A 27,573-nucleotide genomic window follows, 5' to 3' on the forward strand; every position below is an offset into this window, starting at 1 on the left:
CTGCAGAACAGGGTGTCTGTGGCCAGGGCGAGCTCTGCGGGGAGGGGCTGTCCCCACCCTGGAGCTAAACCCCTCCTGGCAGCCCCATGTCTACACTGGGCTGCCGGCAGAGCTGCACCGCTCTGGGCCCCACAGCACAGACCCAGCTGCGGGAGCAGGTGTCTGGCCGGGAATTTGCAGTATTGCCAACCCCAGATGTACAGATGGACATGCCCTTTGTCTCTAAGGAGGCGGCTGAGACCAGCCCAGCTCCACGTGACTCCAGGCGCTGGGGCTTTAAGGAACCCGTAATCATCACAGGACTGGCAGCACAATCCTACAGCCGGCAGCTCTGAATCTGTCCATCTCCTCTGGGCACGGCCCGGGGCTGCTGCTCTGCCCGGTAACAGGTTGGTCGGTGCAGGGATCTCTGCCATTGGCTGCCTGCCCCTGGGCCGGGCCCCTGGGGCCAATGCTGGGTGCTGGCCCCGCCCGCCCCAGCCCTGCTCTGCCCCCCAGGGTGTGACATGTGCCCGCCGCCCAGCCCCGCTAGTGCTGCCGCCCCACACCCAGCCCAGAGCCCGGAGAGAGGAGATGGGCGCAGGACGGGGCGTCCCCCTGGCCCAGCTGGCCCTGCTCACCCTGCTGGCATTGCCGGGCACCGGGGCAGTGACAGGTACAGGCGGGGTGGGGGCTATGACACATGGACCTGGGGCGAGAGGTGGAGGGAACAGGAGGGCTTCACCCCTAGAGTGCCCGGCTCCCCCACCCCCAGGGAGGGGACAAAGGGAGGAGGTGATGAGTCAGGGAGGGGTACAAGGTGTGAGCTGCATTGGGGTGGGGGCTGCAGGGAGCAGGCTCTCACCCCATAAAGGGGAGGGGATGGGGTGGCATGGTGGGGCTGAGCTGGATGGGATGGGAGGGCTGAAAGGAGGAGGCTCTCACCCCATGGATGGGATGGGCTGGACAGGGAGAGATGTGGGGCTGGTCTGGACAGGTTGGGGGCTGCAGGGAGGAGGCCCTCACCCCCATGGCACTGAGGGTGTGGAGGGGAGGCTGGCACAGGGACAGGAGAGGTATGGTGGGGAAAGCCCTGTAGTCTGTATATAGCACAGCCCTCCCTAGGGGTGCATCCCCCCCCCACAGGGACTCAGGAGCTGACATGCACAGAGGAAATGGGGGAGCGTTCCCCAAAGAGCTGCTCAGACCCTCGAGGGGATCTGTGGGGCAGACTCTCTCCTCGGCTAGTGGTGGCAGGTTCCCTCCCTTGCAAACGCTCAGTGAAGGTCCTGCCGGGCAAGGCTGGGGTCATCTAACGATTCCCTGGGATGTAGGTGCCCAACTCCTTGGGCCCTGGGGAATCCCAGCCTCAGCCCCGAGCCGGACCCTTCCTCCTCCCGGAGTGTGTCTGACCCCCCCAGGGCAGCTTTACTGTCTGGCCGGGGAGTTCCTGGGTGTCCCAGTGGCTGGGCCTGGCTGTGAGTGTGGATGGCAGGACATGGAACGAGCCCCCTGCACAGACGGGGATGAAATGTCCTGCCCCCCACCCTCACTCCCATCAGGCACCGCTCTGGATGGGGGGAGGGTCACATCCCTTTCACAAGCTGTGAGTTTAGACCTGGCTGCTACTGGGATGGGGGACCTGCATGGAAAAAATTATTTGAGGGGACACAGCAGGGGGTGCTATCCCCTCCCATGCAGTGCTGACCCCAATGCCCCAGCACCATGCCAGGGTCCCTGGGCTCCCTGCAGCTCCTTCCCCGCACATCCATGAGTGACGTACCGCACCAATGGCAAGGCTGGGGGGGTGCAGCCTTAGAGGAAGCCCTGGGAGACCCTGACCCAGAGGTGTTGGGGGCTGCTGCTGACACCCGTCTCCCCACAGTGGAGCACCTGCTCTTCCAGGCAGAGTTCTACCAGCGCATGGCCCAGTCCCAGCAGGAGTCGGGGCAGTTCATCCAGGGGTTCGAGGAGGACGAGATGTTCTATGTGGACCTGGAGAAGAAGGAGACCATCTGGCGCCTGCCCGACTTCGGCAAGTTCGCCAGCTTCGATGCACAGTTCGCCCTGGGCAACATGGCCATAAACAAGAACAACCTGGACATCCTGATCAAGGACACCAACCACACGCAGGCCCAGAACGGTACCACACGGGCGAGGGGTACCTTAGAATCATAGAATCATAGAATATTAGAGTTGGAAGGGACCTCAGGAGGTCATCTAGTCCAACCCCCTGCTCAAAGCAGGACTAACCTCAGCTATATCATCCCAGCCAGGGCTTTGTCAAGCCTCAGTTTAAAAACCTCTAAGGATGGAGATTCCACCACCTCCCTAGGTAACCCATTCCAGTGCTACACCACCCTCCTAGTGAAAAACTTTTCCTAATGTCCAACCTAGACCTCCCGCCCTGCAACTTGAGACAGTTGCTCCTTGTTCTGTCATCTGCCACCACCAAGAACAGCCTAGCCCCATCCTCCCTGGAACCCTCTTTCAGGTAGTTAAAGGCCACTATCAAATCCCCCCTCACTCTTCTCTTTTGCAGACTAAACAAGCCCAGTTCCCTCAGCCTCTCCTCATAAGTCCTGTGCTCCAGCCCTCTAATCATTTTTGTTGCCCTCCGCTGTACTCTCTCCAACTTGTCCACATCCTTTTTGTAGTGGGGGGCCAAAACTGGACACAGTGTTCTAAATGCAGCCTCACCAATGCCGAATAGAGGGGAATAATCACTTCCCGCGACCTGCTGGCAATGCTCCTCCTAATGCAGCCCAATATGCCATTAGCCTTCTTGACAACCAGGGCACACTGCTGACTCATATCCAGCTTTTTATCCACCGTTACCCCCAGGTCCTTTTCTGCAGAGCTGCTGCCCAGCTCGTTGGTCCCCAGTCTATAGCTGTGCATGGGATTCTTCCATCCTAAGTGCAGGACTCTGCACTTGTCCTTGTTGAACCTCATCAGATTTCTTTTGGCCCAATCCTCCAGTTTGTTTAGGTCACTCTGTATCCTATCCCTACCCTCCAGGGTATCTACCACTCCCCCCAGCTTAGTGTCATCTGCAAACTTGCTGAGGGTGCAATCTACCCCATCCTCCAGATCATTGATGAAGATGTTGAACAAAACCGGCCCCAGGACCGACGCCTGGGGAACTCCGCTGGTGACTGGTTGCCAGCTAGACATGGAGCCATTGATCACTACTCGTTGAGCCCTATGCTCTAGCCAGTTCTCTATCCATTTTATAGTCCATTCATCCAACCCATACTTCTTTAACTTGCTGATAAGAATACTGTGAGAGACCGTGTCGGGTTCCACTGCTGATGGCAGAGGATGAGGGAGAGTTCCACTGCTGATGGCAGAGGATGCAGGACGGATAAAGCACAACAACCAGTATGATTGCAAGCAGAATCGTTTATTCCCTCTTGCTTCCCAGCTTATATACCTTTTTAATCATCTTTGCCTACAAGAATCACACAGTTGCTAATTGGCTATTATATGATTTCACCTACTTCACACGGGAACAGCTTACATATTACTGGTAGCTTCTTAGCTCACACAACTATCTTGTTTACGACCTTGAACACTTTCTACTATCTAGTGGATGGCGGCCAAGTCCTAGGAACTCGCCGCAAGTGAGGCGCCTGAGTGAAAGTGGCCACCTTCCAGCTCCTTGTAGGCAGCCTCACTTGACCCGGTGTCCAGCACCAGGCCTGCTGTAAGTGTCCACTTAGGTAGCCATCAGGTCAGGGTACAAATAATACACTCCCACAAGACCGTATCAAAAGCTTTGCTAAAGTCAAGGTATATCACATCCACCGCTTTCCCCACATCCACAGAGCCAGTCACCTCATCATAGAAAGCAATCAGGTTGGTCAGGCATGACTTTCCCTTGGTGAATCCGTGTTGACTGTTCCTGATCACCTTCCTCTCTTCCAAGTGCCTTAAAATGGATTCCTTAAGGACCTGCTCCATGATCTTTCCAGGGATTGAGGTGAGGCTGACCGGTCTGTAGTTCCCTGGATCCTCTTTCCTCCCTTTTTGAAGATGGGCACTATATTTGCTTTTTTCCAGTCCTCAGGGACCCCCCCCTGTTGCCACGAGCTTTCAAAGATAATAGCCAATGGCTCTGAAATCACCTCAGCCAACTCCCTCAGCACCCTCGGGTGCATTGCATCCGGCCCCATGGACTCTGTGTATGTCCAATCCTTCTAAATAGTCTTGGACCTGTTCCTTCAGCACTGCGGGATGTTCTCCTCCTTCCCATTCTGTGCCACCCAGTACGGCAGTCTGGGAGCTGATCTTGTCTGTGAAGACAGAGGCAAAAAAAGGCATTGAGTACCTCAGCTTTCTCCACATCCTCTGTCACTAGGTCGCCTCCCTCATTCTCTAAGGGGCCCACACTTTCTCTAATCTTCCTCTTGTTGGCAACATGCCTGTAGAAACCCTTCTTGTTCCCCTTCACGTCCCTTGCTAGCTGCAACTCCAATTGCGCTTTGGCCTTCCTGATTTCATTCCTGCACGTTCGAGCAGTGTTTATATAATCCTCCCTAGTCATCTGACCAAGCTTCCACTTCTTGTAAGCTTCTTTTTTGCGTTTAAGTTCGCCAAAGACATTTTTGTTAAGCCAAGCTGGACGCCTACCATATCTGCTATTCTTTCTGCACATCGGGATGGTTTGTTCCTGTGCCCTCAATAAGGTTTCTTTAAAATACAGCCAGCTCCCTTGGATTCATTTCCCCCTCATATTAGCCTCCCAGGGGATCCTGCCCATCAGCTCCCTGAGGGAGCCAAAGTCCGCTTTTCTGAAGTCCATGGTCCGTATCCTGCTGTTCTCCTTCCTTCCTTTTGTCAGGATCCTGAACTCGACCATCTCATGGTCACTGCTGCCTAGGTTGCCACCCACTTCTATTTCCCCTACCAAATCTTCCCTGTTTGCGAGCAGCAGGTCAAGAGAAGCACGGCCTCTAGTTGGCTGCTCCAGCACTTGCACCAGGAAGTTGTCCGCAACACTTTCCAAAAACTTCCTGGAGTGTTTGTGCTCTGCTGTATTGCTCTTCCAGCAGATGTCAGGGTGATTGAATCCCCCATGAGAATCAGGCCCTGTGAACTGGAAACCTTCCCTAGTTGAGTAAAGAAAGCCTCATCTACCTCATCCTCCTGGTCTGGTGGTCTGTAACAGACACCCACCACGACATCACGCTTATTGTTCTTGCTTCTAAGCTTAACCCAGAGACACTCAACTGACTTATCTCCAGTTTCATACCTTTCATGCCTGGCATCCCTCCTGAGCCCCTCCTGCCACCCTGCTCACCTTCCTTCCCTCCCCTTCTCACACAGGCCCAGTACCAGGCACCTAGGCACAGCGCGTCCCCACCCAGCACCTGAGGGCTATGGGGCCCAGCCAGCCCAGGCCAGGGCTCTGCAGGGCAGGGCCCAGACAGTTCACGCCCTCCCAGGCTGGGGGCCCAGGGCAGCTCCTTTGCCAAGGGCTGTTCGTTGCCCCTGCCCTGCGCCAGGCCCTGCCCGTGAGGGATTCTCTGCCCTGCACCTTGTGCTCCAGGAGACGTCAGGGCAGGGAGCTCGGCCAGCCCCGGTAACACCCCCCAACCCTGGGGGAGACCCCTGAGCGGGGCGTGAGCAGCAGGGCCGGGCTGGCTCGGGGCAGGCGATGGCACCCCTAACCCCTGTCTCCCCAGTGCCCCCCGAGGTGACCGTGTTCCCCGAAGACCCCGTGGAGCTGGGCGAGCCCAACGTCCTGATCTGCTTCGTGGACAAGTTCTCGCCGCCCGTGCTCAGCGTGACGTGGCTGAAGAACGGGCAGGAGGTGACGGGGGGCGTCTTCGAGACTGACTTCTACCCCCGCCAGGACAACGCCTTCCGCAAGTTCTCCTACCTGCCCTTCATCCCCCGGCAGGACGAGTTCTACGACTGCCGGGTGCAGCACGCGGGGCTGGCCCAGCCCTTCCTGAAGCACTGGGGTAAGGCCGGGCGCCCGGGCCCCCCGCGGGGCACAGGGCCGAGAGCCAGGACGCCTGGGTTCCATCCCGGCTCTGGGAGGGGAGAGTGGGAACAGCCCCCTCACTCCAGGCCTGTCTCTCTCTCTCCCCCTCTCCAGAGCCCCAGGTGCCCACCCCCGTCCCCGAGACCACAGAGACCCTGGTGTGCGCCCTGGGCCTGGCCGTGGGCCTCATCGGCATCGTCGCCGGCACCATCCTCATCATCAAGGGGATGAAGATGAACGCCGCCCGCAACCCGCGGGGCCCCTTGTGAGTAGCCGCGGGCCGGGGAGGGCACCAGCTGCACCCTCAGCCTCTGGGACGCACCAGCACCTCCTGGGGGAGACCCCCACCCGCTGTGCCCCCCCAGCCAGCCACAGCCCCTGGCCCCCAGCACCCTGTGTCCATGGGAGGCTCCCTGGGGGCGCTGGGGAATGGCCACGATCCCTGCCAGCCTCGCGTTGGGGCCCAGGGCCCTGGTAACTGACGCTGCTTTGCCTTCCAGGTAACCGAGGGGCGGGGCCGACGCCAGGCGCCTTCTTGAGACCCGCTCACACCCCCAGCTCTGCCCCCAGTGTCCCTGCTCTGCTCCCGTTGGTGCCGGCTGCTGTGTCTGGGTGGGGACCCCCGGCCCCGTAACTGTGAGGAGTCAAACCATCAGAGACTCACTGGGGAGCTGGCCCCTCAGGCTACCCCCGCTCCCCTCTGCTGGGCTGGGGAGGGGCCTATGCAGTGAGAAGGCGGTGACATCATGTGGCTAGTGCTGGGGATCCCCCACGTCAGGGCTGGGGCAGCAGGGCCCACTGGGCTGGTTCCAGCCCACTGCCCTCATGGGGAAGGTTTCCACTGTCTCCAGTGGGCACTGGCTTGGGCCCCAAGCCTGGCCGGTATTGGCCAGAGTTGTTGTCAGTCACCCCAGGTAACTCCCCTCCAGCCTGACCCAGCAGACTCTGGGCCAGATTCAGCCACTCCATGTCAATAGGTCCCCCCTGGGCAGGATTGGGCCCATGGCTCGGGGTGGGGCAGCCCCGGTGCTAGAGCCAGATAAAGGCCCCATTGTGCCCATGTCCAACTGCCCCAGGGTCCAGCGCCCTGCGCCCAGTGCGGTATGTGTGTGTGATGGGCCCAGTCCCCTGTACAGTCCCCCCACCCCCCACCCTGTGGCCCTGCCCTGCCCCCCCATCTCACTCTGCAGCTTTTCTCAGCAATAAAGGGGCGTTTTTGGGACGTTTCTGAGGTTTGGATCGTGATTTAAACCTGGCCAGTCTGCGCCGAGCGCACAGCAGCCGGGGGTATCACAGCACGGCCGCCCTCCGTGCAGGGGCTGCTGGTCAGAACGGGCATTAAGGGGGTTTGGTGTAAGGGTTAAGGAAGGGAGCCGGGACTCCTGGGTTCTGTTCCCATCTCTGACTCTGCCTTGCTGCCTTGCTGTGAGGTGTTCTGTGCCTCAGTTTCCCCTTGTGTGACATGTGGCTGTTCTCTGGGGCTGGGGTATGGTCCATACAGCACTTTGAGATCATCCCATGGCCAGGAGGCCGGGAGAGGGGCAGGGCTCATGGGCCAGGCTCCCCGGGACTTACCCCGCTAGGGGAGCGTGTGCAGAGAGACGCTGTCCTGTCCTGGTGCTGCGGGGGGACGTCCCACAGGCTGGGGTCATTGTGCTGCAAAGGGCAGATACCCCTGAACCTGGCCCTGAGCCCCCAGCCCAGCGCTGCCCTGCACCCCCCCCCCCATTGGCACATGCTGGGGAGCCCCCACCCCACCCGCACCCAGCTCCTGGCCAGCAGGGATTAGATGCTCAGAGCCGCCAATAACACCCCCCCCCGACACACACACACACTGACCGAGCTCTGCCATTGGCCGCCGCAGCCTTGCGCCAGCCATCGGTGTATTCCCATTGGCTGCCACCGAACAGCTGTGCCTGGCGGGAACATTCCTCCCAGTTCAGTTCCCTTTAGGCAGCTCCAGACACTGGCCCGGCCTGGGCCCCTTCCGGCTGGAGCGGGCCCGGGGGGCTGGGCACGCAGCTCCAGGGGGGTCTCAGGGCCTGGCCCTGGCCCAGGGCTAGTCAATAGCTCAGAGAGAGAGACGCTGTAAACCCCGGGCTGGGTGTGTCTGCAGGGGACAGCGAGCCAGGGGGGCAAGAGGGGTCATGGTGGGGCTGACACCAGCCAGGGGCTGGAAGTTGGAGCTGGACAGATTCAGACTGGAAATAGGGCAAGTTTTATCCAGGAGGGGAACTAGCCATTGGAGCAGGGTCCCAAAGGTCCCGATGGCTTCTCCACCCCAGCTAATGTTCAGCTCCCGACTGGCTGTTTGTCTCTGAGCTCTGCTCTAGGGGTCATGGTGGGGCAGGGCTCTGCCCTGTGCTTACAGGCGGGGGTCAGACTAGAGACATCACAAGGGCCCTGCTGGCCTCGGACTCTATGGCTAAGCTAGGAACGTTGCAGGATCCTGGAGCCTGGTCTCCAGCCGGAGCCCGGATGTCCACACTGCAGCGAAACGGCCCCACAGCCCCAGCCCACGAAGCCAGGTCAGCTGGCACAGGCCAGTCACAGGTGTCCCATTGCTGTGTAGACAGAACGACCGTCAAGGGTGAATGTGACCGTGGGCCGTATGAGCAGGGGACTAGCAAGTAGGGGCAGGGAGCTGGTGTCACCTCCCCGTACAGCAGTGGGGAGGCCGTCAGTGACCGCCAGGGCCCGTTCTGGGGTCTGCGCTCCGGGAAGGACATTGAAACGCTTGAGGGGTTCAGAGAACAGCCACGAACCTGCCCTTGAGTGACAGCCTGACAGCTTATCCCAGAGCTGGTTCGTGGGGAGGAGATTTCTGAGCGCCGAGGGCTCCTTCACCCCCAGACAGCGCAGAAGGAAAGCCAGGGCTGGCAGCTGGAGTGAGACACGGGACACGTTTGTAACTGGGTGGGGCACTGCCCACGGGAACGGCCGACCCAGGGCCTTGGTGGATTCGCCAGCACGTGGAGTCGGTACGTCAGGCTGGGACGTCTGTGGCTAACAGACCTGCTCTCGCTTGGCTACCGGCCATGGGCTGGGTGTTGGATCCCGGTGCAGCGCTCTGGCCTGTGTAGCAAGAGCTCGGACCAGATGCTTTGATCGGTGCCTTCTGGCCTTGGCAGCTCTGGCTCCATGACAGGCTGTGGGGAGAAGGCCCCAGCGCCGCGGTGCTGACGTACTAGAGACCCCACAGCGTGTTCCTGGCGATTGCGGCCCTGCTACGCTCGCTCCTGTGCCCTGGCTGGGGTATGGGAACAACAGCACCAGAGAGAGACCCTGCACGTACCCAGAGGGGGCAGGCCCAGGAGCTGCAGGGCAGCACTGGGGTCGGGGGTGGGTGGCAGGGGGCAGACAGCCCAGTGGGTAGCACTGGAGACCGAACGGAGGTGGGGAGGGCAGGGCACGGAGCCAGCAGGGTCACGGGGCATTCAGAGATAGCGGTTGGGAGGACGTGGGGCTCAGGACACTGCCCTGGGTGGGGTGTGGGTCTGGACAGGGTGTAGCAGGTGTGGGCTCAGGAAGGGATCAGGACGTGCTGTTATGGGGTTGCCCAGAGTGGGGGTCTCAGGTGTGGGGCTAAGGCATGAGGCTGGCACACAGGATAGGGTCTGGCAGGTTCAGGGGTTACCCAGGATGGGGGCTGGGACTGAGGGAGATGCTGGGGGGCGGGGGGAGGCGGCTCAGGGAGCACACAGGCTGGGGTCTGGCAGGGTCACAGGTTATCCAGGGTGGGGTCTGGTGCTGGGGAGGGGGCTGGGATTCAGGAGGGTCCGGCGGGGTCAGAGGTCGCAGGAGGCAGGGCACTGGCTGCCCTCTAGCAGGCACAGGGAAGCTGCTGTCGCTCCGGCCGGCTGGGGGCGTCTCTCCAGCTCGGGGCGCGCCCTGTCCCTCCTGGTGGGGATGGAGCAGACCTTGTTCATGCAGAGCCAGACCCGGCTCCCGCTGCGGCAGTTTCACCCAGTAACCGGTGACCCGGTGGCCGCAGGGCCTGTGATTGGTGCAGCTGTAGCCACACCCGGTGCGCGGAAAGTCCCTGGCAAAGCCCCGGTTCCCGGAAGCACATGCCAGGAAACTGCGTCTCGGAGAGTCCCTGGCGTTCGCCCAGCCCGGGGGGTGGGGAGCAGCTCCCAGTGCATCATGGAGGGAGCATGGCCCTGTCTAGAGAGGCCGTGAGGGCAGCAAAGCCAGATAGGGTGATGGGACCAGCTCAGAAAATCTGACCTTGACCCCGCCATCCTCAGAGCGAGGGATCCTTTCAGCTCACACAGCTCCCCGTCTCACAGACCCCCCCAGCCCCAGGGCTCCCCCGACAGCTCACAGACCCCTCACAAGCCACGAATCCACAGACATGGAAAAAGGCACCGGGCAAGCAGCCATCCTGGTTAAAGGGAGATGTGGAAACAATGATCAAATGCTAAAAAAATCAATATAGGGCCAGATGCAAAAAGCGGGAGTAAATGGCAACGAATATAGGTGACCAGTAAACAAATACAGGTGATTGATAAGGGAAGCTAAAGGATTCAATGGCCAACAGGGTTAAGGAGAATAAAAAGAGATTTTAAAACATATTAGGAACAAAAATAACCCTCGCTCAGGGATTCTCGGTCCATCGCTAGGTGCAGACGGTAAAACTAAAGCTGCAAAAAAGGCAGGAATGTCACCGAGCTATTTCTGTCTGTGTTTGGAGTGACGCTGGAGGCTGCATCTGTCCCTGATGAGCTGTGGACAGAACAGAACATTTTCCATCCCTAACGCAGGAGGCGGCTAAGCAGCAGCTGCTAACATCAGACACTTTTAAACCAACAGTCCCAGCTTGTTTACATCCAAGGTTCGTAACGAACCAGCGGAGGAGGCTCTGTGTGTTAATACAGCCAATGGCCAGGCCGTACACGGGGCACACAGGACACAGGATGGAGACTGCCTTGGGCAGCCAGGACGCAGAGAAGGGCTAAAGGGTCACCGCAGATCCCTGCCTGAACATGCGTTGTCAGTGCAGGGCTGTGACACAGCGGGCGCAGGCGACCCTTAGAGGTATAAGCAGGGCAATATGGAGTAGCAGAAGGGACGTGGCCGTGCCTCTGTACCCTGTACTGGTGAGACCCCTAGAGACGGCTGTGTCTGGTTCTGGGGCAGACGCTTTACAAAGGCTGTGGAAAAACTGGAGCGAGTTCAAAGAGGGGCCAGGAAAACGCTCCCTGGGCTGGAAAACAAACCTGAGGCTGTGATGTTCGAGAAGCTCAGCTTACCGCCGAGCAGGCTGAGAGGGGCTGACTGATCACTGGGGCTGGGGCCTGACCCACAGAGATCTGAGTGGGGCTGGGGGGCTTCAGTCTTGCTGACAAAGGCAGAACGTGATCCAAGGGCTGGAGTGGAAGTTAGACAACCTGGAGCTTGTAATAAGGTGAAATCTCCAAGCAGCAGCTCTGGGGTTTTCCTCTGAAGCGTCAGGGATCGGCCCAGCTGAAGACAGGGGCATCACATGGGCACCTGGGGCTCTGAGCGGCTCCAGAGACTCCTCTGCCAGGCTGCTGGGTCTGGCTCACACGCCCGGGGTCACCAGGTTGGGGCAGGGAAGGAATCACCCCCAGGACAGACTGGCAGGGAGCTTGGGGGGGAGGGTGTTCACCTTCCCCTGCAGGGCAGGATGTGGGTCACCGGCTGGGATCAGTGGATCGGGTCCCTGCCATCGCAGGGGTCTCGGCCCTCGGGGCCCCTCGGTCCCTCCTGGGCTGTGCCTGGGGCCACAACCACTCGGTCCCCTGAGGGCTGAAATCTTTGGTCCAACAGGCTGCTGGGCCCAGCCCGGGGGGACTGGCCGTGAGTCTCTGGCCTGGGCAGCACGGGGGCCAGGCCACACGACCCCCTGACCCCTGCTGGCCTGGCTCTCTAGGAAGCAGTGGGTGCTAGGGGCCCGATCCTTGCGAATGTAACGCCAGACCCAGCACCCGCCACCGGGGAGTCTGGTCCCGCCCTTCACCCTCTCCCCACCTCTCCCCCGTTCTGCAGCCCGACCCCCCAGCCCGACCTGTCACAGCTGTGCTGGCAGCTGGCCCTGTCCCAGCCCCTCTGTGTTCCGCTGTCCTGGGGTGGCCGGGACCTACATTCCAGCCCCCCAGTGGCTAACACCCCCCCCCCCCCCCCGGCTCTCGGTGCATCTCTCTTGGGGGCACGTCTGTGGCAGGGCTGGTGGCCCCTCCCGGCGCAGTGTCCCCACAACCCCCCGCCAGCCAGACGTCTCCACTGTCCCCCGACTCCAGCGACCCCCCCCCTCCCCGGCAGCCCACGGGGCTTTTCCCACAGATGCTTCCACTTCATCTTGAACTCAAGTAACCCCCCGCCCCCCGGCCAATCACCGCGCGGACCTGGGAATCGTCATCGGTCTCCGGCAGATTCCGGCCGGGCCGGGCTGCGACCGGGCAGGTTGACCGACTGGGAGCAGCAGTTACTGGGGGTCTGGGACAGGGGGCAGCGGCTCCCCCCGCCCCACACTTCGGCCGGCTCAGGCCAGCCCGGCCCCCCCGACAGAAGGCTGAATTCTGACCCCAGGGGACTTTTGTACAAAGCCTGAAATCAGGATCCCGGGGGGGGGATCAGAGCCTGAACTGCCCCCCCCCCGGGCCTGGCACTCATGTCCGAGCCCCCCAGGACAGCCCCGCTCGCCCCAGGACAGCCAAGACACAGGGAGCTGGGACCTGGACTCCTGGGTTCAATTCCCACTAATTTGGTGTGTGAACTTGGTCAAATCGCTCAGCTGTGGCATGGGGCTGATGATCCCACCTTGTCTGGCCTTGTCGGACTGTCACCTCCTGCCCACCCTGACCTGTGCCCTGCAGGGCTTTTCCTTCACAGGCAGCTCCGGGCTGAAGTGCGGTGCACGTGCCGGGGCCGCACGCAGACGCCGAGCCCACGCGCTGAGCTTTGCTCCTGCTGAGTTAGGGGTCAGGGTGGGGCAGGTGTCTGATGTAACTGGCCCCTTAGAGGGGCAGGAATCCCCAGAGTGCCTCAGCGCAGGGCCCAGATAACCTGGTCTCCCATCTCTGACAGGCCAGAACCAGCTGCTCCAGGCGGAGGGATGCGATAACCAGCCCTGGGAGAAGTTTAACCCTCGATAGCGAGAGCTCAGCTCCTGTCCCAACACAGGTGGGGTTTGCTCCCACCCCACACACCTTTAAACCCCTGCGGGGACACCCTCACGGGCCCCTATAAACCTCCAGCTCTTGTGTGACTCCAGCTGAGCTCTTGGCCCCCATGAGATCTAGTGGCAGTGAGTTCCACAGGCCAGCAGTGCAGCTTTCCTTTTGCCAGCTTTACCCAGCCACGATTCAGTGTCACTGACTGTCGCCTTGTAATTATTTCCATTACAGCCTGTCTAGAGCCCCCAGCTCAGACTGGGTCCCTGCTGTGCCAGGTGCTGCACAGATCCTACTCTCCCTGATGTTGGTTCGGGGCCAGCTCTGCATGGGGGGGTAGCCCCACCACTGTGAGGCTGACCCTGCCTGGGGTTACAACATGGGGGCCAAGCGACGCTGCAGACACCCGGGGTTTCGCTTCCTCCCCCAGCAGCCCCGTGCTGGGCAGAGCCCAGTGTTTGGGGAAGTGAAAGGGAGAAGCTGGTGGGTTTCCACGGCTCGGCAGAGAAGTGGCCCTGGCTGTGCGGTTCCCCTGGGCCAGGCAGCTGGTGGCGGGCCAGTGGGGAGGGAGACGGAACCCGCGTCACCCATCACCAGGACAAGGGAAGTGCAGAGCCCATGGCGAGCAGAGCACGAGATGCTGGCTGGGTCTGCTCGTCCCTGCTGCAGGAAACAGCCACTGCCCTGAGAAAGGCCCTGCTGCACCAGAGCCAGCACCACTTGGGGGGAAGGACCCACAGCTCACTGCCCTCCCCTTCACCAGCCTGTCTCTCCACACTGGGGATGGACTGGAGCTGGCGCCCCAAGAGGGGAGAGACCCTGTATCCTCCCCCACCCCCCCGCCCAGTTCCCCCATGATCTGGAGCTATTGGGTCACTCTAGCTGCATTCTTCTGGGTTAGAAACACAGATGATGTGTCTGAGATTAGCCAAGTGTCCTGGCCTCCAGACTCCCCCCCCCCCCCCACTCTAACCACTAGACCCCACTGCCCTCCCAGAGTGGGGATAGAACCCAGGAGTTCTGGCTCCCTTTCCCGTTGCCCATAGATGCTGAGGCGAGAAGGGACCATTGTGATCAGCTCGTCTGACCTGCACGGTGCAGCCACAGAACCTCACCTGTCCACTCCTGTCACAGCCCTTGAACCTCCGCCTGAGTCACCGACACCCTCAACTCATGATGTAAAGACGTCACGTTACAGAACCTCCACCATTGACACAAGTTTAAACCTGCACGTGACCCCTGCCCCACGCTGCAGAGGGAGGCAAAACCCCCTCCGGGTCCCTGTCTGTCTGACCCAGGGGAAAATTCCTGACCCCAAATGTGATGGCCCCTCGCTGGCTGCCCCCTAGCTGGAGACAGGAGCCCAGGCCCTGATAACAAGCCCACCCATCAGGGTCACTGGGAAACAGCCCCCAGCCTGGAGGAGAACATCGCAGCCATGCTGGGGGCAGGGGGGTCCGATAGTCCAGGGGTGTCCCCCGTCCTGCGGGTGCCTTGGGGGGGTGGGGGTGATCAGCGCCTGTGTGGATCACAGTGAGCTCTGTGCTAGCCAGTGCCTGACACCTGCCCCATGCCTAGCACGGGTGAGATCCCGGCCCACTTCCCTCTGCAGCCTGGGGCACGGGGCACTGGCTGGGGGATTCTCGGCACTTCGGCATCTTTAACCCATGACCAGAGCGTGTCAGTGACCCAGGCAGGGGTTCAGGGGGGTGTGGCAGGAGTGGGCAGCTGAGGCTCTGTGGCTGCGACGTGCAGGAGCTCAGACGAGATGATCATCTTGGCTCCTTCCGACTGTAACATCTGTGAGACCTGCCCACGCCTCCCTCACTAGCGGGTATTGGCAGCTGCCTTGGCCTTCAGTGCCCAGTGCACATCGGCATTTCCCCCCCTCTGGGGCTCGGGGAGTTCCTGGGCCTGCCTGTTGGGCTGGAGGGGCCCCGGCTGCCATGTCAGGAGGTGCTGCAGAGCGTTCAGACACCCGCCCTGCCTGGGAAGGGGGAGAAGGGTCGGGGGGTGCTGGCAGAAGGGGGGGATCTCGGCCATGGAGTGGGGAGGGGCTACATAAAAGCAGAGCCTGCAAAAGTGAAGGTGAGTGAGACCTGGCCCAATCCCCGGCTGAGGAAGCAGGTACAAGCCGTCACTGAGGTGGCAGGGTCTGGCCGGAGATTGCCCCTCACGTAGGTACCCTGGGTGTCCTATCACTGGCCTGTGAGAGATGGGGCAGCCAGACACGGGCGTCGGGTCTAACGGGGTCCATGGTCCGGCAGCGAATGGAGGCAGGCTGAGCACAGTCCCAGCTCTGGGAGCCCCGACTGACAAACCGTGGGGGGTTCAGACACATCTGACAGGCTGCGCTGCAGGAACGCCACAAAAAGGGGCAGAGACACCCCCACCCCTCTAGAGCACATCTGAGCAAGAGATTGCTTCCCTGAATGAAAGTCTGGCCCCAGGCCAGGCCCTCTGCAAACTACAGGCCTGTCTGTCCTGGAGACGTCTCTCTGTCTGCACTGACTGCTCCCGGCCCACAGCCAAGGACAGGGGCTCAGGCCACAGGACTCTGACAGAGCCTGGTGCCCCCTGATAACGGTGTGAGGATGATCCATGCGGCTCTCCCAGCTGGTACCCTGGCCAGGCAATGAGCCATGGATTCCCCCAGGACACCAAGTGGGGAACCTGGGTCCCTGACTTCTCCGTGGGGCAGTGTGACAGGCATCGCAGCCATGGACGCTGTCTGTGGGGCCCACGCTGTGTGATGGTCACGAGGGGTTTATGTAGCATTGTGGGCCGGGGATTGATCTGCTCTGTGGGACAGGGAGGGGTCGCCGCTCACACGGCGCTGTCACAACAGGCGGGTTATCAGTCAACTGCCCCTGCACAGGCGGCCTGGGGGCAGCACGGAGGCAGGAAGGTCAAAGCAGACCCCAGCCCGGTCAGCCCAGAGCCCAGCCCAGCTGCAGGGAACCCCTGGGTCCAGCTCTGTCTGTCTCTGCTCCTTCGCAGACGCCTGGTGCGAGCCCAGACCCCGTCTAGCAGCCAGCCCTTCCCCCACCTCATCCCTCTGCAGGCCTTGGGTCTCCAGCTGGGCAAAGAGCACAAGGGAGTCCAGCTCCCTCGGAGAGGGGGTGTTGGCTGCTTGGTGTCACTGTCCTGGTGACTGGATTTGCCACTGTCTTCCCAGCTGCTCCATTGCTCTGGGGCCTATGGTCCAGACAGCCGGTGACACCCACACCTTGTCTCTCAGCCTGCCCTGAGAGCAAACAGCCCCTTTCCACCCCGCCGGGTAACCATGCAGCATATGGGGAAACTGAGGCACACACAGGACTCATAAAACATCAGAGAAAATTCCACTTCGTCTCAACTGGCAACTGCCGGCAGATGCTGGACCTCCCAGCCAACCCCCCTGAGCCGGGTCTGGGACTCTGCTGGGCACCGGCTCTCACGTGGCTGGGGAGTGAATCTCTGGGCCCCGGGGGGGTGAGGAGCTGGGTCTCCCTGAAGGGAAGGAGCTGGAATGCTGGGTAATATCTGCCCCCACTGTACGTGCTGCCCCTGAGCTGCTCCCCTGCCCCATTGCTGGGCCCCCAGTGCTGGGGGTGTCTGGCCGCTCGCTGCAGCCTGGACTAGTGACAGGAGCGTCCCTCCTGCTGCAGCTGCCTCTCCCCTGGGAAAGGGATTTGGGGATCCCCCTCCCCAGGGCTCCCTGTGCCCCCTCCCTGCTCTCCCCACCCCGGGGAAGGAGCCCATCCAGCCTGGGAACAAACCTGCCGCGCCCCCAGGAGTCACCCCCACCAAAGAGCCACCCAGTGGGCTCCTGCCCCTCCAGCCAGTCAGATCCAGCCCCTGCCCGGCACAACGGCCCCGATCCCTGCAGCTGCTAAATGGCCCCACCACCGTGTGTCTGGGGCGTCCCCTCCCCCAGGGCTGCCGGTCTGGGCTTTCTCCCATCAGCACAAAGAGTCTCCACCAGCCGTGCTGCATGGAACAGCTGCGCTGCTGCAGTGTGTGCGTGCAGCCCAGCCCTAGGCACCGGGTGAGCCCTGGGGGACAGCAGAGGACAGAGACTTTGTTGATGGCTCCCCACACGCAGCAGGAGCAGACATGCAGGAGCTGCTCCCAGCCGCTGACACTCGGGGAGAAAGGGAATAAAAATCCCTGCCAAGGCAAGATCTGAGCTGGATGGTGCGGGGCAGGAATTACTGAGCATGAGCTACAGATCCCTGGGCTGTGCCTGGTCCAGCCCTGCAGGACACACAACATTTGCTTCTGGTAGGAGCTTGTGACCTTCTGCAGCCCAGGAGTGGAACGGCCTGTGTGTGTGTGTGCGTGTGCGTGCATGCATGCGTGTGTGTTACCTGCTTTAACCTTGTAAATAACTCCACGTTTCTTTTTCTTAGTTATTAAATCTTTACTTCGGTTATTACAGGATTGGCATAAGCGGCGTCTGTGGTGGGAGCTGAGGGGCCAGTGAGCTGGGGTAAGTGACGGGTCCTTTGGGGCTGGGTGTGATTTTTGGGGGACGGGACGATTGATCACAAAGGGAGGCTTGCCTGGGTGGCCAGACAGATCGGCCCCGGGCTGTCAGTGACTCCGCGGTGAGGTTGTTACGGGGCCTGCGGCGTTTACACTGGATCCGTTGGTGAAATCTCAGTGTAGGACTCAGCTGCCCTGAGGGTGCGACTCACACTCGTGAGCCACCACAGACAGCGTGACAGGGTCACCCCAGGGCCCTGCGGGGTGTGAGGGGCAGGGACGGGTCCCAGGTGGGGGCAGCGCGGGATGGAGCCAGGCAGAGCGCGGGGAACAGACGGTGATGGGGAGGGACCGGCCCAGGTTCTACTTTCTCCAGGCTGGGCCAGGCACTGGGAGAGACGGGCGGGAAACTCCTGCTGGCCGGGGTCCGACACCAGGAGTCTAACTCAGGAACCCTGCAGGGAGAAGGAAAAAAGTCACCCCCTGGCCGTGGGGCTAGCGGGACGGATGGGGTGATTTCGTCTGCCTGTCCCCGGGCGTCCCCGGTGACTCTGCCCGGCAGCCACAGGTCGGGCAATGCTCTGCGGAACCCAGGACCCTCCGCCCCGCAGCAGCTCGAGGATCGGCCCAAACGGGAACCGAGGGAGCCAGAGCCTCCTCCGCAGTGCCAATGCCCCATTGCCCAGCTGCCCCAGGCCTGAGCCAGGCGGGTGACATGGACCGAGGGGCAGAAGCAGCCGCCCCACGGGCACCCCAGGCAGCCAGTGGTCAGTGGGGGTGGGTGGGTTTAATGAGGGGAGGGAGATTGAAATTACCTGCAGGTTGGGGAAGGGGGCGCCCTGAAAAACAAAGAGAAACATGGTCAGAGCCTGGGCCGGGGGAGTCGGGTACTGGGGGGGTCAGAGCTCCAGCCCCTGCCCCACGGCACAGACCATCCTCAATAGGACCCCAACCACCTCCAGCCTCCCCTCCCCTCCACCTGTTATTATTGAAAATTCCTGACCCAGGATCCCTGCCCAGGGCAGGGACTGGAAACACTCTGAGCCCCAGGCAGGAGCAGCTCCCTGCACTGTGAGGGGTCGGGGTCTCTGTCCCACCCAGGGACTCGGCAGGGGAGGGGATAGTGGGAGCTCCCAGCCTGGCCCTGAGGCCCTGCACTGAGATCTTCCCATGGCCCTGTTCTGTCCCTGTCCCTAGGGGGGAGGGAGGGTCTGACACAGCCTGCTGCTGGGGGGGGCCGGGAGCCTGCAGCCAGGCCCAGATTCTCCAGATCCCCCCAACCCCACATTCCCCTAGAGAAACCCCACTGCCCTGCCCCCCTCACCTTTCTTGTTCCGCAGGTAGATGGCCAGTCCCGGTGCCAGGAAGATCAGGCCCAGCACGAAGCCCCCAACCCCCGTCAGCATCTTGCTCCGGGCGGCATCAGACTGCGCCTCTGGGAAAACAGGGCCGGGCCGGGCAGCCGGGTCAGAGCCGAGGGGCCTCCAGCCCAGGCTCCCGGCCACCCCAGTGCCCAGCGCCGGCTGGGGCAGAGCGAGGGCAGAGCCCAGGGGCAGCGCTGGGACAATCTGCCCCACGCCAGGGCTGCTCCTGGTCTGTGAGCAGCAGAGACCGGCTCAGGCCCTGGGCGCAGGGTGCGAGATCCTGCCCGCTGCCAGCAGGAGCTAGGCTGGGCCTGTCCCCACGTCCTGGGCCGGGCAGAGCCAAGCAGGGGCAGGAATGATTCAGCCGAGGACAAGGGAGCACGGAGCGGATCTGAGGACAGGCAGATTTCGGCTGAAGGACAGGGCGTTTCTTAGCGGTGAGTCTCCCGGGGGCAGCGGTGGGATTTCTGACCGGCCGAGGCACGGGGGGGCAGAGCACCAGGGGCTGCTCCAGGGCCGGGGATGCCAGGCCCCAGGGTGACACACACCAGCAATACCAGCGCTCCTGCCCAGAGGGGTTGGGCTGAGATGCACCATGCGGCGTCTGACTGGCTGCTAGTTCCAGCCGTTTCTCAGCGCGAGGCCGGGGAATGTGGGTGACGCTGGGTTCTGCCACGTTACAAAGTTCTCACAGCCACCGTGGAGCTGCAGCGCCGCCGTGATGTGGAGCAGGTCGGCTGCCCTGGGCCAGGGACTCAGCACACGTCAATATCTGTCCAGACCCGGCCCATGACCAGCCCCCAAGTCTGGCTTTGCACACGCTCAGCGCAGACTGTCAGAGTCCGACAGCTAAATTCTCTGCAGATCCCGTCTGCACTGAGCGTGCTCTAGCCCCACAGAGTCCGACACGCCAGCCGCACTGTGTGTCCCAGCCCCATAACTGGGTGCACAGCGCCCCACGGCGGCTGGGACTGAATGTTTCCTGCCGTGGCTCTCCCTGGCTGTGACTGTGAGGGGGCTGCGGTGTGGCCCTGACAGCAGAGACACTCCTGTGCGCTCAGGGCTTTGCCGGCTGCTGCCCAGGCCAGGCCGGGAGGAGGAGATTCTGCCTGGCCGGGGCTGGGTGAGGAGCAGCCCGTGGAGGAAGGAGCAGAGGCTCTTGTGGGGTCCCTTGGCAGAGGTGTTTGGTCCATCTCTGCAGATCCTGTCCCGGCTCCCCGTCCCCTTCTGTCCCAGCCCCACTCCGAAACACCCCCCCAGCTGCAGGGCCCAGCGCCACTGTGCAGGGGGGTCACATCCCTGCTCTGTGCCCCAGCCGTGGGGACCGGCTCTGACCCAGCCCATCCCCCAAGGGCTCCCCACAGCGAGGGGTGCCCCTGCGGCTCAGGGATGGCCCCCGCTCAGAGCTCTTACCCCAGCGCACGGTGAGGGGCTCGGGCAGGCTGACGTGCTGCACCTGGCAGGCGTAGACGTCCCCGTGCCGGGGGCTCATCTCCAGCATCACCAGGATCTGGAAGGTCCAGTCTCCGTTCTGGAGCAGCTCCGTGGACACCACCCCGGCCGTCTGCTCCTGCCCGTTCTTCAGCCACTTGATCTGGATCGACCCGGGGTAAAACCCCGTCACGGAGCAAACCAGCAGGTGGGCGTGGGGCTGGGACCCCGATTTGGTGGGGGAAACTTTCACCTTGGGCTGAACTGGGGAGGGAGAGAAAGAGATGGGAAAGGGGACAGAGGGGGGCTCAGAGGGAACAATTGTCCCCCCCCATCCCAGGGAAAGGGTCTGGGCCCCCTCTGCTCTCCCTCACCCCAAGCTGGTTCTCTGCTGCCTTTTGGTGCCCTGGGCAGGTTTAGGCAAAAAGGGCCTGAGGGCAGTTGTGTCCTATCACCCCCATGGGCACAGAGACATCACCCAGCCCTGCACAGCCCAGGAAGGGGGATAGAAGCTGGATGTGCTGCCTGCCCCGGGGGTAAGAGTGGGGAGCCTGGGGAGGCTGAAGCCCCCTGGGGGGCTGGGAGCAGGGGAGGGTCAGTGCCCGGAGACTAACGCGGGGTCTGGGCTCTGCTCCCCGCAGACGGGGGTGATAGTCGGACACTGAGAGCTGGGGGGAGGCGGGAGACGGGAGGACGCGCTCTCCTCCTGCCAGAGCTGCTGCCCCGTTCCGTTACTCCGGGTCCTGGCCCGGCCTTCGCCCGCGCTGCCCCGCAGCCAGGAGCCGCAGCCCCACCCGTGTTTCTGACCCGGGAGGGACCGTGGATAACGGGGGGGGGGGTCCGAGAGTGTCCGGCCCCGCCCCGCGCTCACCTCTGCGGTCGCTGGTGAAAGGCGCGGCCACCCCGTAGTTGTGCCGGCAGAACCGGTCCACCTCGCCCCGCGTCTGCGCCAGCCCGGCCGGGTCCTTGTTCCAGTGCTCCACGTCGATTCGGTCCAGCTCCGAGTCCGCCACCCACAGCCCCAGCTCGCTGTCGAAGTGCGACGTCTGCTGCTGGTTGTAGCTGTACCGCAGCAGGAACCGGACCCGCTCGGTGCCGTTGATGTACTGACACTCGCCCTTGTACTGGAGCACGAACCGCCCTGCGGGGAGAAGGGGGAGGGGCTCGGCTCAGGGACCCCCAGCGCTGCCCCCCCCCCGAGCAGCGGCTCGCAGCTCAGCGGGGGGAACAGCCGGGCCCCAGGACCCCTCCCGGACCACGAGGATCCCGGCGGGCGGGGGCGGGGAACACGGGCGAAGTGGGGGGGACTTGCACCCCCCTCCCAGCAAAAGAGCCGGGGCCGGTGCAGCGGCACGCCGCCTCCTGGGTCCTAGCGCCGTGTTCTCCCCGTGTCCTGCACCGTGTTCTCTGTGAGCGGGTGGGAGGAACAGGACGGGGAAAGGGGCAGGGGGGCAGTGGGAAGAGGAAAGGGGAGGGGACAGGGGGATGCGAGAGGGACATACGGGCCGAGGGAGCAGGGACATGGGGGAATAGGAGCCGGAGCCCGGCCCACTGTACCCTCGGCAGCGGTATCAGGGCTCCCCCGTTAAACCAGCCCATCCCCCCCCACTGGCAGCCCCGGTACCAGCCCCGGCGGGGGCAGGGTCAGTGAGCGGGAACCGGCTTCAGCGCGCACCCAACAACCCCCCCGCCCAGCTCTGCCAGCCGGACACCAGCCATGGACAGTAACAGCGAGCACAGACGGGTGGGGGGCCGGCGCAGAGACAGTGAGCGGAGAACACAGGATGACGCAGGGCGGGGTCCCCGGGCCATGTGGGGTCCGACCCCCCCACACCCAGCTCCTGCCCAGCGTGGGGCTCCCCGGGCGCGGGGTCTCTGCTCACCTTCGGGCTCCGTGCAATGAGCCAGGCGGGTTCTCAGCACCGTCAGGGTCACGAGCAGAGCCCCAGCCCAGCGGCTCCCGGCCCCCAGACTCCGACCCGGCCCCATCGCTGCTCGGCACGGACCGATCTGGGCAGTGCCTGGACCCCCCGCCTGGGAACGTCTCTGCCCCGCTCCCCGCGCCAGCCCCATGGCCGGGATTGGGCCCCCCAGCCCAGGGGCCAATGAGCATCGGGTCTGGGCGGCGTCATCAGTCGCTAGGCAGAGCCGGCCCGGGCAGGGCTGGTTCCCACACTTCTCCCTTGCCTCGCAGGGGCCAGAGCGAGTGTTCACCCCCAGCTCCCCGTGGGGCAGGGCAGGGCCATTATCCCCATGGCCCAGCTGGGCGGGAAAGCCAGATAATTCAGTGACTGGCCCAGGGTCACACAGACTCTGCGGCAGAGCCAGGAATTGAACCCAGGACTCCTGGGTCCTGGGCCAGCCCCTCCTGAGGGGCGAGGTATGAAGATGTAGGGTATTAGCTGGAAGGGGCGAGTTGGTGCATTGCGGAGGCTGGGTTTGGGCAGAGGATGTGGAGCAATGCGCCCCACAGCGGGCCCAGAAGACCACACGGGGAGGGATTTTGGGCACTAGCAACAGAGGCAAAAGACCCCGTGTCCCAGTCTCACCTGGATAATCCCCCAAACCCCATCCATGGTCTACACTTAATGCTTATCTTAGCAGAGCTCCGTGGGGCAGGGGCGTGACCCCCCAGTGCAGAGCTGGGCCGGCCAAGCCCCCCGTGTGCACACAGCCGTGCTGCAGAACAGGGCGTCTGTGGCCGGGGCGAGCTCTGCAGGGAGGTGCTGTCCACACTGGGATGCCAGCAGAGCTGCACCACTCTGGGCCCAGCCGTGCAGACCCAGCCGCGGGAGCGGGAATTTGCAGTATGGCCAACCCCGGATGTTCAGAAACCAGGAGCCAGGCGCACCAAAAATCCTGAGCGTGGCTGTAACCTGCGATTATGTAAAACACTCGCCCTGGGCTCGGTGCATTCGCCGTCTGCTCTCCAAGCTGCTCGGTGCCCAGCCCTGGGGTCACAGTCTGACGCTTTCTCCACAGCCCGAGGGCCGGACACGCCCTTTGTCTCTAAGGAGGCGGCTGAGACCGGCCCAGCTCCACGTGACTCCAGGCGCTGGGGCTTTAAGGAACCCGTAATTATCACAGGACTGGGCACAATCCTACAACCGGCAGCTCTGAATCTGTCCATCTTCTCCCTGCGCAGCCCGGGGCTGCTGCTCTGCCCGGTAACAGGCTGGTCGGCGCAGGGATCTCTGCCATTGGCTGCCTGCCCCTGGGCCGGGCCCCTGGGGCCAATGCCGGGCGCTGGCCCCCCAGCCCTGCTCTGCCCCCCAGGGTGTGACATGTGCCCCCCGCCCAGCCCCGCTAGTGCTGCCGGCCCCACACCCAGCTCAGAGCCCGGAGAGAGGAGATGGGCGCAGGACAGGGCGTCCCCATGGCCCAGCTGGCCCTGCTCGCCCTGCTGGCGCTGCCGGGCGCCAGGGCAGTGAAAGGTATGGGCGGGACAGGGGCTATGACACATGGACCTGGGGTGCGAGGGGGATAGGATGGGATGGCTTCACCCCCAGGGAGGAGCAATGGGGGGAAGACTGATGGGGCAGGGAGGGGCATGGGGGGAGCCAGACTAGGGTGGGGGGGCTGCAGTGAGGATGCTGTTGGCTCAGAGTGGGGTGGGGTGGGGGGCTGATCTGGATAGGATGGGGGGATGCAGGGAGGGGGCAGGACAGAGGCTGGTGTCGAAGCAGCAGATGGATGGTGGGGAAAGCGTGTGGTTTGGGTACGACACAGCCCTGCCCTAGGGGTGCAGCCCCCTTCCCCATAGGAGGGTTCCCCAAAGAGCTGCTCCAGAGCCAGACCCTGCTGAGCTGTGAGTGCGTCTGTGCAGAGCAGGGAGCCCCTGGCCCCACTCCCCGGCCTGTCCCCATTGGTCCCCGTCCCCGTCCCCGCAGGACTCAGACCCTCGGGCAGACTCTCTCCTTGTCTAGTGGTGGCAGGTTCCCTCCCTTGCAATCACTCTGTGAAGGTCCTGCCAGGCAAGGCTGGGGTCATCTAACGATTCCCTAGGATGTAGGTGCCCAACTCCCTTGGGCCTTGGGGAATCCCAGCCTCAGCCCCAAGCCCTACCCTTCCCCCTCCCGGAGTGTGTCTGACCCCCAGGGCAGCTTTGCTGTCTGGCCGGGGAGTTCCCGGGTGTCCCAGTGGCTGGGCCTGGGGTGTGAGTGTCGGGGGCAGGGACTGAAATCGCAGCAGAGCCAGTCATGGGACGGCAGGACATGGAACGAGCCCCCTGCACAGATGGGGACGAAATGTCCTGTCCGCCCCCCAACTCCCTGCAGGCACCGCTCTGGATGGGGGTCACATCCCCACAGGCTAAGCGGGTGTAGGCCTGGCCACTGCTTGGATGGGAGACCTGCAGGGAAAAAAATGAGCAGGTGGGGGGAGCACAGGGGGCGCTGACCCCTCCCAGGCAGTGCTGACCCCAATTCCTCATCGTGATGCCGGGGGTCACTGGGCTCCCTGCGGCTGTTGTCACCTGAAACCGGGGTGTCCTAGTGCCAGTGTCACGGCCTGGGAGCTGTGGGTACAGTGTCAGGGGGTTGGGGCTGCTGCTAAGACCCGTCTCCCCGCAGTGGAGCACGTGTATATCCAAGGGGAGTTCTACCAGCGCACGGCCCAGTCCCAGCAGGAGTCCGGGCAGTACATGCAGGAGTTTGACCAGGATGAGATCTTCCACGTGGACCTGGAGAAGAAGGAGACCGTCTGGCGCCTGCCGGACTTCGGCAAGTTTGCCGGCTTTGAGGCGCAGGGCGCCCTGGGCAACATCGCTGCAGACAAATCAAACCTGGAGATCATGATCAAGAGATCCAACTACACATGGGCCCAGAACGGTACAGCACGGGACAGGGGCTCTTCCTTCCCTGCCGGGCACCCTCACTGGGTACTCCCCCTACCCTGCTCACCAGGGGCCCTCCCCTCCTCACACAGGCCCAGCACCAGGCACCTAGGCACAGCGCGTCCCCACTCAGATCCCTCCCAGCACCTGAGGGCTATGGGGCCCAGCCAGCCCAGGCCAGGGCTCTGCAGGGCAGGGCCCAGACAGTTCACACCCTCCCAGGCTGGGGGCCCAGGGCAGCTCCTTTGCCAAGGGCTGTTCGTTGCCCCTGCCCCGCGCCAGGCCCTGCCCGTGAGGGATTCTCTGCCCTGCACCTTGTGCTCCAGGAGACGTCAGGGCAGGGAGCTCGGCCGGCCCCGGTGACGCCCCCACAGCCCTGGGGGAGACCCCTGAGCAGGGCGTGAGCAGCAGGGCCGGGCTGGCTCGGGGCAGGTGATGGCACCCCTAACCCCTGTCTCCCCAGTGCCCCCCGAGGTGACCGTGTTCCCCGAAGACCCCGTGGAGCTGGGTGAGCCCAACGTCCTGATCTGCTTCGTGGACAAGTTCTTCCCGCCCGTGCTCAGCGTGACGTGGCTGAAGAACGGGCAGGAGGTGACGGGGGGCGTCTTCGAGACCGACTTCTACCCCCGCCAGGACAACGCCTTCCGCAAGTTCTCCTACCTGCCCTTCATCCCCCGGCAGGACGAGTTCTACGACTGCCGGGTGCAGCACGCGGGGCTGGCCCAGCCCTTCCTGAAGCACTGGGGTAAGGCCGGGCGCCCGGGCACCCCGCGGGGCACAGGGCCGGGAGCCAAGACGCCTGGGTTCCATCCCGGCTCTGGGAGGGGAGGGTGGGAACAGCCCCCCTCACTCCAGGCCTGTCTCTCTCTCTCTCCCCCCTCCAGAGCCCCAGGTGCCCACCCCCGTCCCCGAGACCACAGAGACCCTGGTGTGCGCCCTGGGCCTGGCCGTGGGCCTCATCGGCATCGTCGCCGGCACCATCCTCATCATCAAGGGGATGAAGATGAACGCCGCCCGCAACCCGCGGGGCCCCTTGTGAGTAGCTGCGGGCCGGGGAGGGCACCAGCTGCGCCCCCAGCTCCTGGGCCCCCCAGCACCTTCTGGGGGAGACCCCCACCCACTGTGTCCCCCAGCCATCCACAGCCCCTGGATCCCCCAGCACCCTGTGTCCATGGGAGGCTCCCTGGGGGCGCTGGGGAACGGCCCCGATCCCTGCCAGCCTCGCGTTGGGGCCCAGGGCCCTGGTAACTGATGCCGCTTTGCCTTCCAGGTAACCGAGGGGCGGGGCCGATGCCAGGTGCCTTCCTGAGACCCGCTCGCGCCCCCAGCTCTGCCCCCAGCGTCCCCGCTCTGCTCCTGTCAGTGCCGGCTGCTCTGCCTGGGTGGGGACCCCCGGCCCCGTAACTGCGACCGCTGCAGCCCTGCCCCCCCATCTCGCTCTGCAGCTTTTCTCAGCAATAAAGGGGCGTTTTTGGGACGTTTCTGAGGCTTCGATCGTTATTTAAACCTGGCCAGTCTGCGCCGAGCACACGGCAGCCGGGGGAATCGCAGCACGGCCGCCCTCCGTGCAGGGGCTGCTGGGCAGAACGGGCGTTAAGGGGGTTGGTGTAAGGGTTAAGGAAGGGAGCCAGGACTCCTGGGTTTTGTCCCAGTGCGGGGGGTGGGCGTGGGGGCTAGTGAGTTAGAGCAGGGGTGGGGAAGGTGGGGGGCCAGGACGCCTGGGTTCTATTCCCATTTCTGACTCTGACTCGCTGCGTGCCCCACGTGAATCACCTTCCCGTGCCTCAGTTTCCCGTTGGGTGAAATGTGGTCGTCCTCCTCCTGGGCGGTGGGGGGAGCTCTGGGGCTGAGAGATGGTCCATGAAGCACTTTGAAATCGTCCCATGGCGGGCGCCCGGCAGGGCTGATGGGCCAGGCTCCCCCGCACCCCTCCATTGGCACATGCTGGGAGACCCGGCCCCACCCACACCCGGCTCCCGGCCAGCAGGGTTGGATGCTCAGAGCCGCCAATAACGGTTCCCTTTGTGCAGCTCCAGACACAGGTCCTGGGCTCCCGGCTGGAGCAGTCCCCCAGGGCCGGGCTGGGTGCGCTGCTCCAGTGGGGCTGTTTCCTGGGGGGGGTCTCAGGGCCTGGCCCCTGGCCCAGGCTCGTCAATAGCTCAGTGAGCTGAGAGACGCTGTAAAGCCCGGGCTGGACACGTCTGCAGGGGACACCGAGCCGGGGGGGTCATGGTGGGACAGGTCAGTTACACACGGCCGGCTGGGTCTGCACTGCGCTGGGCCCATTCAAACGTGTTAATACAGCCCCGTGCAGGGCTGTGCACCTAGGCACCGGGGATGTCGGCCCCCACAAGGGGCTGT

At 63.3% G+C, this 27,573-nt stretch overlaps 3 protein-coding genes across 6 annotated transcripts in view; 2 read left to right on the forward strand and 1 right to left on the reverse strand.

The window, feature by feature from the left end:
• Positions 1-22,428, reverse strand: part of LOC137149606 (DLA class II histocompatibility antigen, DR-1 beta chain-like) — an 85,641-nt gene extending 63,213 nt beyond the window's left edge. Inside the window, exons 1-6 of one of the 2 annotated variants that reach the window (XM_067543134.1) lie at positions 22,262-22,428; positions 21,250-21,519; positions 20,361-20,642; positions 18,908-19,018; positions 18,399-18,422; positions 17,508-18,038 (exon numbers count right to left, since the gene is read on the reverse strand). In XM_067543134.1, the coding sequence (XP_067399235.1) occupies positions 18,025-18,038; positions 18,399-18,422; positions 18,908-19,018; positions 20,361-20,642; positions 21,250-21,519; positions 22,262-22,367 (807 nt within the window). In that variant the 5' untranslated portion in view covers positions 22,368-22,428 and the 3' untranslated portion in view covers positions 17,508-18,024. Of the gene's footprint in view, positions 1-17,507; positions 18,039-18,398; positions 18,423-18,907; positions 19,019-20,360; positions 20,643-21,249; positions 21,520-22,261 lie in introns of those variants that run through there. The other variant, XM_067543132.1, reaches the window with a different exon arrangement.
• On the forward strand, positions 549-6,975 carry LOC137149605 (HLA class II histocompatibility antigen, DR alpha chain-like). Of its 2 annotated transcripts, XM_067543126.1 has the most exons (5): positions 549-655; positions 1,865-2,122; positions 5,670-5,951; positions 6,089-6,239; positions 6,475-6,975. In XM_067543126.1, the coding sequence occupies exons 1-5, from the start codon at positions 574-576 to the stop codon at positions 6,476-6,478; spliced, it is 777 nt and encodes a 258-aa protein (XP_067399227.1). In that variant the 5' UTR covers positions 549-573; the 3' UTR covers positions 6,479-6,975. The 2 variants fall into 2 exon arrangements, with proteins under 2 accessions (XP_067399227.1, XP_067399228.1); XM_067543127.1 differs by lacking the exon at positions 6,475-6,975 and having other exon boundaries at positions 6,089-6,243.
• A 1,277-nt stretch (positions 22,429-23,705) lies between the features above and the next one.
• LOC137149611 (HLA class II histocompatibility antigen, DR alpha chain-like) lies at positions 23,706-26,694 on the forward strand. Of its 2 annotated transcripts, XM_067543137.1 has the most exons (5): positions 23,706-23,812; positions 24,950-25,207; positions 25,676-25,957; positions 26,097-26,247; positions 26,483-26,694. In XM_067543137.1, exons 1-5 carry the CDS (start codon positions 23,731-23,733, stop codon positions 26,484-26,486), a joined length of 777 nt encoding a protein of 258 aa, XP_067399238.1. In that variant the 5' UTR covers positions 23,706-23,730; the 3' UTR covers positions 26,487-26,694. The 2 variants fall into 2 exon arrangements, with proteins under 2 accessions (XP_067399238.1, XP_067399239.1); XM_067543138.1 differs by lacking the exon at positions 26,483-26,694 and having other exon boundaries at positions 26,097-26,251.
• Positions 26,695-27,573: the final 879 nt, after the last annotated feature.

Source organism: Emydura macquarii, unplaced genomic scaffold (genome assembly GCF_026122565.2).
Source record: "Emydura macquarii macquarii isolate MOO-44397 ecotype Brisbane River unplaced genomic scaffold, CSIRO-AGI_Emac_v2 contig_782, whole genome shotgun sequence".
Classification (NCBI taxonomy): domain Eukaryota; kingdom Metazoa; phylum Chordata; order Testudines; family Chelidae; genus Emydura; species Emydura macquarii.